The sequence below is a fragment of the Solanum pennellii genome, chromosome 1, assembly GCF_001406875.1.
Source record: "Solanum pennellii chromosome 1, SPENNV200".
In the NCBI taxonomy this organism is placed as follows: Eukaryota; Viridiplantae; Streptophyta; class Magnoliopsida; order Solanales; family Solanaceae; genus Solanum; species Solanum pennellii.
The window spans coordinates 103,961,920-103,973,402 of record NC_028637.1 but is presented as its reverse complement, the minus strand read 5'-3'; the positions used below and the strand labels follow the sequence as shown (position 1 = coordinate 103,973,402).

The 11,483-nt window shown below is 36.3% G+C and overlaps 4 protein-coding genes across 4 annotated transcripts; 2 read left to right on the top strand and 2 right to left on the bottom strand.

Annotated features, from left to right (window-relative positions):
- The first annotated feature begins 1,452 nt into the window (after window positions 1-1,452).
- On the top strand, window positions 1,453-4,466 carry LOC107026610 (3-hydroxyacyl-[acyl-carrier-protein] dehydratase FabZ-like). Its single transcript, XM_015227649.2, has 4 exons — window positions 1,453-1,857; window positions 1,935-1,995; window positions 2,175-2,319; window positions 3,839-4,466. The coding sequence occupies exons 1-4, from the start codon at window positions 1,638-1,640 to the stop codon at window positions 4,088-4,090; spliced, it is 678 nt and encodes a 225-aa protein (XP_015083135.1). The 5' UTR covers window positions 1,453-1,637; the 3' UTR covers window positions 4,091-4,466.
- A 74-nt stretch (window positions 4,467-4,540) lies between these two features.
- LOC107026609 (chlorophyll a-b binding protein CP24 10B, chloroplastic) lies at window positions 4,541-5,613 on the bottom strand. Its single transcript, XM_015227648.2, has 2 exons — window positions 5,324-5,613; window positions 4,541-5,225 (listed from the first exon to the last, which is right to left on the bottom strand). Exons 1-2 carry the CDS (start codon window positions 5,542-5,544, stop codon window positions 4,676-4,678), a joined length of 771 nt encoding a protein of 256 aa, XP_015083134.1. The 5' UTR covers window positions 5,545-5,613; the 3' UTR covers window positions 4,541-4,675.
- Window positions 5,614-6,428: 815 nt separating this feature from the next.
- On the top strand, window positions 6,429-9,991 carry LOC107026594 (protein WHAT'S THIS FACTOR 9, mitochondrial). Its single transcript, XM_015227641.2, has 3 exons — window positions 6,429-7,196; window positions 7,638-8,470; window positions 9,248-9,991. Exons 1-2 carry the CDS (start codon window positions 6,729-6,731, stop codon window positions 8,424-8,426), a joined length of 1,257 nt encoding a protein of 418 aa, XP_015083127.1. The 5' UTR covers window positions 6,429-6,728; the 3' UTR covers window positions 8,427-8,470; window positions 9,248-9,991.
- Window positions 9,992-10,222: 231 nt separating this feature from the next.
- Window positions 10,223-11,396, bottom strand: LOC107026607 (chlorophyll a-b binding protein CP24 10A, chloroplastic). The gene is made up of 2 exons (XM_015227647.2): window positions 11,078-11,396; window positions 10,223-10,878 (listed from the first exon to the last, which is right to left on the bottom strand). Exons 1-2 carry the CDS (start codon window positions 11,296-11,298, stop codon window positions 10,329-10,331), a joined length of 771 nt encoding a protein of 256 aa, XP_015083133.1. The 5' UTR covers window positions 11,299-11,396; the 3' UTR covers window positions 10,223-10,328.
- Window positions 11,397-11,483: the final 87 nt, after the last annotated feature.

Below are 11,483 nucleotides of genomic sequence, written 5' to 3'. Positions count from 1 at the left end.
AGCACCTTGAAGGAATCTAAATTTGAAAGGTGAGATATGATGAGAAAACATGAAATGTGGGGAAGAAAGGTGACTAATAATGAGAAAAGGTAAATTGTATTAATTTTTTTTCCAATTTATAACGGTTATTAGTGTGTATTTTCGTCCAATAAATGACTCTTTTCATAAATAAAATTAATTTAAAATACTAAAATATACTGAAATATGAATACAAGTTATTTTATAAAAATATTTTCATTCTGCCGATTAAATAAATATTTCAAATTATTGTTATTTTGATTAATTATGTTAATAATTGTGACTTAATTCTAATTTATCCCTTTTTAATTCTGCCTTTATTTTGCATTTTTCTCTTTTTCCTTCATTGAATAGCCCACTCCTTCTCCCTTTTAAAAGTGATTGGACTTGGGGGTGGGCTTAGGAGAATCCAAAATTTAAACTAAAATTTGAACATTTTGGGCCTATGATGAAAATTTATGATTAGATTGTAGGGATTGAAATCGAGAAAATGTTATTAGACATAGCAATATGTAATCTTTAATATTTTAGTTAATTAATTTTCTTTTTATCTTACCACTACTTACTCTTAAGAACCAGTTTTAGACTTTTTAGGGACTAATTTCTCATAATTAATAGATATTTTTCTTGTAGTTTTCATTTGTGAAGCTAAACGACTCATGTTTGATCAAGAACTTTTCCCCCATAACAACTTATATATTTCACATAAAGGATATATATTTATTTATTATTATTTTTACTAAAAGGCAATTGATTTGATTTGATTAACTTATTCGAGAAAGCTAGCTTAAGATAAATAAAATCTGATAATATTTTTTTGTTTGAAACCTTGTTCCACGCATTAATTAACCTTTCGTATATCTATGAGAAATTCAACTCAATTTATTTTCTTATTTTTAATTTTGGGGTCTATGTTTTGAAACGGAACGATTCAAATCACTAAAGGATGAGAATAGGTTATGAGTTGAAAGACAATAATCAGACCCCAAACAACGATATATATTCCATTTAATCAAAATTTCAATTAAAAATTAAATTTCTCCCTGATAAGTAATTAATATTTAGAAGTAAAAATTATTTTTGCCTTCAAAAAATTGTTGTTAAATTGAAAATTATTGATGAAATACATAAAACCAAATAATCTTATAAATGGAGGATTCACATGACTCAAACAAAACTCAACTCATTCATTTCTTTCAAAGCTTGGATGGGTAATTGATCCGTTTATTTAGTAGTTTAACTTATTTTATTTAATCAAAAATTAAATTAATATATTTACTCATAGAAAATCTTATCAAAATATATTTAAAAAGGCATATTTTAATTTTTTTATGATACATAAAAATAAAATCATAATAAAAATTAAAAGACTAATTTAATTTATTTTAATCCCATTAAATTTAGCCAAATAAAGACCCTTTATTTAGCTAAACAACTCTGTGGTAGTTGCTTGCATTAGATTGGTCACACTAATAAGGTCGTTCGGTTCTTCCAAGTCTCATCAACGTTGTTATCTCCGCCTCCACTCCATTCTTCTCCTTCAAACTCCCCTACAAACCACTTCGTTTTTGTCGCTCCCAATTCTTCTCCTTCTCCAAAAAACCTTTTTTTTTTCTTCAATGGCTTCTATGGCTCTATCCCAATCTGTCTTCTCCACTCCCACTTCTCAAAGATTTGAGAATGCCTCTTTTCCATTGCCCTCATCTATGCTCAAACAATCTCTTGTTACCTTCAGATCTCACTCACTATCCACCCATTGCAAGAAGATACGGAGTAATGTCATCACCAACTGTGCTGCTCCAGACAGTGATTCCAAAATCGAAACCCCAATTGAATTGAGTATGCAATTAGTGCGTTTATTTGCTTTTCTTTTGCTTTAGCTTTTTCTGATGTTTGGAATCTTGATTTGTTTACAGGGTACCCAGCATTTCCTACTGTGATGGATATCAATCAGATTCGCGAGGTTTTGCCCCATCGGTATGCATTTTGTTTTATCTGTTTGTATAAATGTTCATTAATGACTTCACATGATAAATTATTTAGTATTGGGGTATGAATGAACGTGAATTGGGTTGGCTAGGACTTACAGTCAACTAGTTTGGGATTGAGGGATAATTGATTGATTACTTTACTGATGAGAGCTGCATTGTATTCAGTTTTCCGTTTCTTCTAGTGGATCGAGTGATTGAATACAATCCAGGAGTGTCGGCTGTCGCCATCAAGAATGTGACTATCAATGATAATTTCTTTCCTGGACACTTCCCTGAGAGGCCAATCATGCCTGGTGTCCTCATGGTTGAGGTATGCTTATGAATTTTCTGACTGAATTTCCATTTGCATTAGTTCAATGTTCTATCATTTTGGTTTCTTATTGAATGTGGTATAGCTTTTCAAAACTATAAAATTGGATGAATTAGTTTCCTATCCCCTATTTCAGATTTTAATGTCTAAACTTTTCCATATAGCATGTTGGTTCATGTTGTCATTAAACAGATAAGTGATATCCGTACTTTGAGTTGCTCTTTTTGTGGCTTGGTTTTAAATATTAGTCAGAAGAGGGCTTTTAATGAGTTATGAAAGTTCACAAGATAATTGACTCTATTCAGAAAATGGGGCTAACTGGATGAATTGGACTTGAGCTTTTGACATATTTATTAAACCGGATTTTTCTTTGATCTCTTAGGTGATCTTTTATCATTTCAGAATTCTCTTCTACCTGAACTAATTAACTTTCTTTTCCCATCTTGGTTTTTTTGTCCAAGTAAAACTGTGAGAGCCAGAAGATAGCTGAAATTTGATCCTCTATCAAAAAGAAAAGTGAAAGTGAATAGTATTATATTGTGCTGACTGGAATTTTTTCTTATAATTAATGAATCTTTTACGGCATTTTTCACTATGACCAAATTGTTCATAGGAAGAATTTCCTGGCATTTTGTGAATTTGGAACACGAGTGAAATGCTGTTACAATAGTAGGATTTTAAGGGAAGCTTTTAAAACATCACATACTCATACCACAGTATAGTAGTGTAGCACACCTATTTTTGTCTCACATTTGAAAAAGACAGTATTTTGTGATATCCATTACAAAGTGCTTAAATCGCCATGTGCTTAGACACCAGATTCCTCCTTAACTATTATCATATATCCCTATTGGAACCTTCTCTAGTGGAGCTTCTTGAACCAAATGTCATTATAACATGGAAGATTATGTGCGTTAATTCTAGAAATATGCAGGTTGTTCTGAAGCTGGATAATAGAAGTGGAAGTAGAGTAAGTTTAAGTGAAAAGGCAATATCTTGATTCCATTGTTATCGTACAAAAAGCATAGAGGATCACGCCTTAATGGCCTCAGAGAATGCTAAATGACATTAGTTACTGCTAAAGCTGTACCTCTCCAGGTTTTCAATGCACCTATTCTCTATGACAGTGGGGAAGTCCTAATCTTCAGCCTTTTCAGATTTGTTCCTAACATATCAGTCTAATCCCAAATCCTAGAGTATTAGATTATCAGGATTTGGGTTTACAAAATACAGGCAGAACTGCAACGTAAATCTTTCTTTGTAGAAGGAAATTCTAGAATTCAATTTAACATGAAAAACTATTATAAAAATTTATGAGGAAAAGGGAAGTTAATGGTATATGTAGGATGAGTTGTAATGCAGAATCGTCAATGTTGATGCAAAGTTCATCACTTATTTCTTCTTCTGTTTAACTTATTAAGATGGGTCTAAATTTCTACTTGTTTTGTTATCTTACCTTTGTTGCTGCAAGGTTTTAAGTTTATGAAACTCTGATGAGTGTCTGTTTCTGTCAATCCAGGCAATGGCCCAAGTTGGTGGCTTGGTTATGCTCCAACCTGAAGTTGGAGGCTCCAAACAGAACTTCTTCTTTGCTGGTATAGACAAAGTAAGGTTCAGGAAGCCAGTGATTGCTGGAGATACTTTGGTAATGAGAATGACACTGATCAAGCTACAAAAACGTTTTGGAATAGCCAAGATGGAAGGTAAGGCATATGTAGGAGGGGATGTAGTCTGTGAGGGTGAATTCTTGATGGCTACAGGCAGTGAATAATGCTGTGAAAGCTACTACTAGGAAACTTTCTAGCATCTAGATCAGTTTTTTCCTCCATCCAGCTGCCCCATTAAATGTTAAACTAGGAGATTATCTCATTATTTTCTTTATCTGAAGAGTAGTTGCAATCTATGAGCTTTTGGCTTCTTTCCTAGCCAAAGATAAACAGGATGAATGCGAATTCCTGTATCTATGATAAGGTCCCTTTCCTTTGGGTGCATTGTTATGACAATTATGATTCTGGTTGTATGAATATGTTTCGTCTTAAAATCCAGGAGGCAGCAAATAACTGACAACTCTGCCATCCTGGTTGAATTATTTAGTTGGAAGGTTTGTGCAACATTTTAATCAAATTTACATTTGTGACTGCAAATTATACTCATTCTTGAACCAGTTTCTTCAATTTTAAGTTATGATTATTGAATAATTTAATTGGAACCTCTACTACCATATTGCAACCTCTGCATTGTTAAAATTTATATACTGTCTCAAGAGGAAAAAGCTTGAAGTGACAAATTCAAGCTTTGGTTACTTTCTTTCTACACTCAACGGCTCTTTCACAGTGAAATGTTTAATGTGAATCTCTTACAAACCAAGAGCTCCAAGGGGTGTCTTCCCTTGTCCAGCCTCAAAATAGAAAATTAACATGGCTAACATAGCAAGTCTAGCATGCTTGATCTCAGCAAGCTTTAATCTCTCAAGCTTCTCTGTGTCGGGGACGTAAACTCCATTGTTAAGTGTACCAGCTAATGCCAAAGGATCAAAGAATTTGCCACCAGGGTAACCCTGTTCGCCTGTGAAGTTGGCAAAGTTCTCAGCAGTCTTGGACCATGGAGTGGCCCAATCTATAGACTGAGAGTCATTGTCGAAGAAGTCGACCCACCTTTTGCTCTCAACCCAACCCATGAGGAGAAGCTGAGTGCCAAGAAGTGAGCCAAAAGAGAAAGGTGCAATAGCTCCAGGATCAGCACCAGCCTCAAACCATGGAATGCCACTCCATGCTTGACCAACAAAGATGCCCAATACAGCAGCCATTGCCCATCTGCCATGAATGAGCTCAGCTTCTCTGTACCATTTCAAGAATGCAGGGTCCTTGCCAAGACCAAGTGGGTCAAAACCAAAGTCACCAGGGAGCCTGCAGGTACAAAATACAAGGTTAAGCCTTTACAACAGAATGAATGAAACAAGAGGAGATGAGGGAAATAAACTGTTTGTATGTAAAAGTAAACTTACGAGCCATCGAGCCACTCGGGGTCAACCAAGTTGCCACCAGATTTTACAGCAGGAATCCAAGATTTCTTTGGAGCAACAGCAGCAGCTGCCACAACAAACCTCTTGGGAGTGGCAACTCTGGCAGTAACAGGAGCACCTAACAAGGCTTGAGTTTTCTTGCCACCAGTCAAGAAAGAGGAGCTCAAGCCATTCAGCACTGCAGTAGCAGATGTGGTGGTCATGTTTATTTTGGATAGTGGTAAACTGCAAATGCAAAGTTTCTGTATTTGAATATTGAAGTGAGATTCCTGTTATATGGTCATGAGATCAAAAGAGGGCAAATAGTAAGTAGCCAAGTAGGATAAATGAAATCTGCAGATGAAATCTAGTGGATAGATTTCTGACCAATGAGATGTTGAGCTCCATCTCTATGTCCCCTATTCTTAACCATACAAGTGGACACCTCTACACGGGGTCTGTAATGCCCCTCTCTCAAATAAGAAGATATTGGGTTCCCTAAGAAAATGACATCTTAGTGAAAATAGAGAAAGAAAGAAGTTCGTAAATAACATTGCACTAATAACTAAAAGTGAGGTTTGAGAATGGTAGAGTGTATACAGACCTTCTATTTTGAAGAGGAGGAGGGAGTGTTCTCAAAAAGCCTTAGCTTAAAAAGGAACCCTGCCAAACAATTTGAAGAAGGGGATGCAAATATGGGACAATTACATCAACACCATTAATGTGAATTGAAAAGTATTACACAACAAACAAGAGAAAGAGCATTAATGAGAACTAAATAATGCAATAATTGGTGCCAAAACAAACTAGTGAAAGCCGTAATTGAAATTCAAGAAACTATAAGAGTAGTAAAAGCTTATCCGATAGAAAAAAAGAACGATCAACTATCTACTAACCTTATACCTCTAATGCATAAACTCTAAATACTAGGTTTATTTTGTTATTTTCATTAAGTTGTAGGCACAATAATTTAATATTAAACCATCAATTCGTAAACCTATTTTTGTAGTTATTGACTCCAAACTTAAATCAACTTGCAAAAGGTGACCCATGGACTTAAGTATTAGGACAAGTCAAATTATATATATGTTCATGTCATCACTAAATATTTTATTAAAAATATATCCTATTTCATCAAGAACCTACAAACACATCCATATCTCTGCTCATTTAGGACAAGAGGCGAACTTTATAAACTTGTGCGCGGAACAATCAAATCAACTGAGTTACTAAAATTATTATTTTTTATAACCCTGGCAATTTGAGTCATATAATAGGTGTTTAGTGTAATTAATATTTTCACTAATTCACCCATTCCCTCCCCTTGTGCAAAACCCACAGTCAATTGCCCTAGCCCCCAAACCATATATGCAACAGAATTTTCTAACTCACAATCACAAACACACTTATGAAATTGTTAGATAAATCTCTATTGTCAACCCTAAAATCCATAGCCACCCAAAACATTGTTTCCCATTATCACAATCTTCAGCAACATAGAACCATAGTGAAAGTCCGTTTGAAATGGGTGAAAAACAGAGGTTTGGACCATATAATCGATGTGCAAACGGATCTTAAAGCAGCTTGTTTACTAAAAGACGCCATTGTGCGTTCACCAGTTGGGTATCTTACTGCTAAGTCGCTTGCTGATTCCCAAAAACTTCTTGGGCTTACAGTTCCTACACTTAGGTTTATTAGAAGATATCCAACTCTTTTTGAGGAGTTTCCTCACCCAAAGTACCAATCTTTGCCTTGTTTTAGGCTTACCCAGATTGCTAAAATTCTTCATGATCAAGAATTGAAGGTCTTTGAAGATAACCATGCTGATTTGGTTGAAAGGCTTTCCAAAGTACTTATGATGACAACCAACAGAATGGTAATTCTTTTTTTTCTTTTCAATCATTTGGTTTGTTGCTAAAGAAAGAGCTTTTCTTGAGGATTTTTTTAGAAGGTACTAAGTATTCTATGAGAACTGTAGTAAGACTGCGTTTCTTGGGATTATTGCCAATTTTGAATGTAATTATACTTCTGTTAATGCATTTTACCCATCATGTATCCAATGTAGAGAAGCTAGTGGATTGTTATTAATTCGAAAATGCTTTGTATCAGATTGTGGTTTTGGTATATTGTAGTTGGTGGTGCAGAAAATTGGATCATTTTGGCTAAGTTGTGAAGACTTCCTGATGAAGCTTTTAAGTATCAAAGATAAAATGCCATTTTTGTGAATTTCAAAATACAGTTCCAGTACTGCTCGTTTTCTCTATGTGGTGCTGTTTTCTTCTCTCTCATTTATCAAATTTGACTTGAATATTTGCAGGTGGCGCTGCAATCATTGCATCCTTTAAAATGGGATTTAGGATTGCCTGATGATTTCGATAAGAGATTTCCAGATCATTTTAGAATAGTTAAGGGAACTAATGGGTTGGCTTGCTTAAAGCTTGTTCAGTGGCCAGAAAAATATGCTGTGTCAGAGTTGCAAAAGATGAATGATGATAGCAGCCCTCCGGCGGGGTATAGGGAATTTAAAAGGGGCAAAGCTGCATTAGAATTTCCCATGAGTTTCCCAAGGGGATATGGGGCACAGAAAAAGGTCAAGGCGTGGATGGATGAGTTTCAGAAGCTGCCTTGCATCTCACCTTACGAGGATTCAAGGGGAATCGACCCTAATAGTGATCTTATGGAAAAGAGAGTAGTTGGGGTTTTACATGAGTTCTTGAGCTTGACACTATACAAGAAAACAAAGAGAAATTACTTGAGGAGCCTGAGAAAGGAATTATACCTTCCAGATAGATTTACTCGAATATTTACTAGGTATCCAGGAATATTTTACCTCTCCCTCAAGTGCAAGACAACGACTGTGGCATTGAGAGAAGGGTACCGTCGTGGGAGACTTGTAAATGCACATCCTCTGACACGCCACAGGGATAAGTTTCACCATGTTATGAGGACTGGGTTAATTTACCGAAGCAAAGGAGTGGACATTTTGCCGCAGCTGGACAATGTGCTTGATGAAGAAGAGAATGAATTGACTGAGGAAGAAGAGATTGAATTGACTGATGAATGCGATGGAACATCTGATGCAGAGACAGCTAGTGATGAAGACTAGGATCCCTTCAACATAGGAATTTCTATAGAGAAAAAGCTCTTGAGGTACCTTGACTTATGGTATTATATCTCTTGAGTTGTTGTATTGGTGTTGATTGAACTGGATATTATATGTATATAAATGTCTATCTGTTATGTGAAAATGGAATCTCTACTTTAAGATCAGCATTGAAAATTGGCAACTCTTTTGGGTTCACTGATCAATCGTTGTAGGTAGAAGGAAGTTTTTACTTCTACATTACATATTACATAAAACATCTATCTAGAGGGTGCAGTTATATTGCTGTTCATACAATGTGAGTTCCTCCATCCATTTTTATTTAGATAGCCGGAAGCTGGATGTGAAAATTATGATCTGGCACGGTAAATTTTGAGAATTGGTACAACAGAAGAAGGATATTTCAATTCTACAACATTGACAATTATAAACATATCATACAACGAAACAACAGAAAAGATGGTTATAGCAAATATCGATATCTGATATAGAAATTAGTTAGCCATATCTTCCTAGTCTAAGTATATTACATAGAACACAAACATGGACCCAACCATTAAGCTGATATGACAGTTTTCTCGCCCATTTAATTGAATTTTTTAAATTAGTATGGTTTATGTTCTTTTTGTTGATATGTAACTCTCAGGCATAAGGTATTTCTTGTAACTTGATTCCATATTCCAAGATTGTCAGAGACATTGTTCTTACGTCTATTTAAGGAGGAAAATATGTCTGTTAGAATGTTGGACACTGTTTTTTTTTTTTTGGTTTCTCTCCTTTTTTCTCTGGGAAAAAGTCTTATTTGGGTTTCTTCTAAATTACAGGAACAAGCGTTTTACGTGTAGTTGGTAGCCTATTAAGTGGACTAGGACGCAAAGCTATCACACATATCCAGAACAAGAAGTGGAACTGTTGACAATAAGTGATACTCCTCTTGGAAAAAGTTTTAAGAGATCTACACCTTGTACTTTGTGGTATATACCAAGATAAATAAAATTCTTTATGCTTGTAACCTGGAGTGCGAGGCTTCAGTGAGAACGTCTTTTGCTGTAATAGACAAAGGTTCAGGAAGCCAGTGGTGGCTGGAGATGCTTTGGCAATGTGAATGACACGGATCAAGCTGCAAAAAAGATTAGGAATAGCAAAGATGGAAGGAGTGAGATATGTAGTAGGGGAGGGATGTGCTCTGTAAGGGAGAGTTCTTGACGGCTACAGGCAGTGAGTAACAGGGCATATGTATTAGTCTATTAGTAGGAAACTTTCTGGCACCTTGATCAGCTTTCTCCCTCCATCTGCCCCCATTAATGTTAAACTAGGGATTTTAAAAAAAAAGAAAAGATCATCTGAAGAGTAGTTCAATGAGATTTTTGGTTTCTCTCTCTTGCCAAGGCTAAATGAAATGGTTCACAATGAATGCATATTACCTATATCTGTGAGCAAGGGTACCACCTTTGTGTGCATTGGTATGATAATCCTTATTCTGATTGTATGAGCTTCTGGTCATATAAACCAGAAGGCAGCAACTCACTGAAAATGCCACCTTCCTGGTTGAGTTATCTTCTTGTGAAGGTTTCTGCTGTATTGATTTATGATCATATTTTTATTTGTGACTGTAAATTATACTTATCAGTGAACTAGGTATTCAAATGTTAAAAGTCACGGTTCTTGAATCATTTGATTAGAGTTTTAACTACCATATCTCCGCCTCTGCATTGTTACAACTGTTATACTGTCCTGCTTGGGCCAGACCAATATTAAATATTTTCTTGAAGCATATTAGATTATGTAAGATCATAAACTGTATCAAGGGGAGATCTTGAATTTTCTAAAGGGGACAAACAAATTTTGATTTCTTCTTTCTACATCCAGTGAATTTTTACAATGAAATTTTTAATATGAAACCCCTTACAAACCAAGAGCTCCCAGGGGTGTCTTCCCTTGCCCAGCTTCAAAATAGAAAATTAACATGGCTAACATAGCAAGTCTAGCATGCTTGATCTCAGCAACCTTTAATCTCTCAAGCTTCTCTGTGTCAGGGACGTAAACTCCATTGTTAAGTGTACCAGCTAATGCCAGAGGATCGAAGAATTTGCCACCGGGATAACCCTGTTCGCCTGTGAAGTTGGCGAAGTTCTCAGCAGTCTTGGACCATGGAGTGGCCCATTCTACAGACTGAGAGTCAGGGTCGAAGAAGTCGACCCACCTTTTGCTCTCAACCCACCCCATGAGGATAAGTTGTGTACCAAGAAGTGTGCCAAAAGAGAAAGGTGCAATAGCACCAGGGTCAGCACCAGCCTCAAACCATGGAATGCCACTCCATGCTTGACCAACAAAGATGCCCAATACAGCAGCCATTGCCCATCTGCCATGAATGAGCTCAGCTTCTCTGTACCATTTCAAGAATGCAGGGTCCTTTCCTAGACCAAGTGGATCAAAACCATAGTCACCAGGTAGCCTGCAAGTTCAAATATAGTTATGCCTTTGCAAAAGAACGAAACAGGGGAAAGGAGCAGAGACGAGTCTAGATCAAGTTCAGGGTTCAATCTTTCTGCTCGAACCACATATACATTTTCTGAAAAAATACATGAATTCTGAATCCTAGATTCATCTCTAGGAGATGGGGGTTGAGGGTTGGAGATATAAAGTGAACTTACGAGCCATCGAGCCACTCAGGGTCAACCAAATTGCCACCACCTCTTACAGCAGGAAGCCAAGATTTCTTGGCAGCAGCAGCCAGCACAGTGAACCTCTTGGGAGTGGCAGCACCGCCAACTCTGGCAGCAAGGGGAGCAGCCAACGAGGCCTGACTTTTGTTGCCACCAGTCAAGAAAGAGGAGCTCAAACCATTCAGCACTGCAGCAGATGTTGTAGCCATGTTTGTTTTGTATATGTTGAAGAATGGAAATGATAGTAATATGCAAAGATATGGATGGTTGTTTCTTGTGTCTCTTCTATGAATGAAGTAGTGAGATATAAGTTTATAAGATCAAAAGAGGACCTAGTAAGGAGCCAAGTAGGATAAATGAAATCTGCAAATGATCTCTGGTGGATAGATTTCAG

Bases quoted from the DNA above. Each gene is read 5' to 3' on its own strand.
- LOC107026610 (XM_015227649.2), top strand. From the start codon at position 1,638: ATGGCTTCTATGGCTCTATCCCAATCTGTCTTCTCCACTCCCACTTCT. The intron at 1,858-1,934 runs GTATGCAATTAG...ATTTGTTTACAG, and splicing joins CGAAACCCCAATTGAATTGA to GGTACCCAGCATTTCCTACT. The intron at 2,320-3,838 runs GTATGCTTATGA...CTGTCAATCCAG, and splicing joins CTGGTGTCCTCATGGTTGAG to GCAATGGCCCAAGTTGGTGG.
- LOC107026609 (XM_015227648.2), bottom strand. From the start codon at position 5,544: ATGACCACCACATCTGCTACTGCAGTGCTGAATGGCTTGAGCTCCTCT. The intron at 5,226-5,323 runs GTAAGTTTACTT...TTGTACCTGCAG, and splicing joins CCCGAGTGGCTCGATGGCTC to GCTCCCTGGTGACTTTGGTT.
- LOC107026594 (XM_015227641.2), top strand. From the start codon at position 6,729: ATGAAATTGTTAGATAAATCTCTATTGTCAACCCTAAAATCCATAGCC. The intron at 7,197-7,637 runs GTAATTCTTTTT...GAATATTTGCAG, and splicing joins TGATGACAACCAACAGAATG to GTGGCGCTGCAATCATTGCA.
- LOC107026607 (XM_015227647.2), bottom strand. From the start codon at position 11,298: ATGGCTACAACATCTGCTGCAGTGCTGAATGGTTTGAGCTCCTCTTTC. The intron at 10,879-11,077 runs GTAAGTTCACTT...TTGAACTTGCAG, and splicing joins CCTGAGTGGCTCGATGGCTC to GCTACCTGGTGACTATGGTT.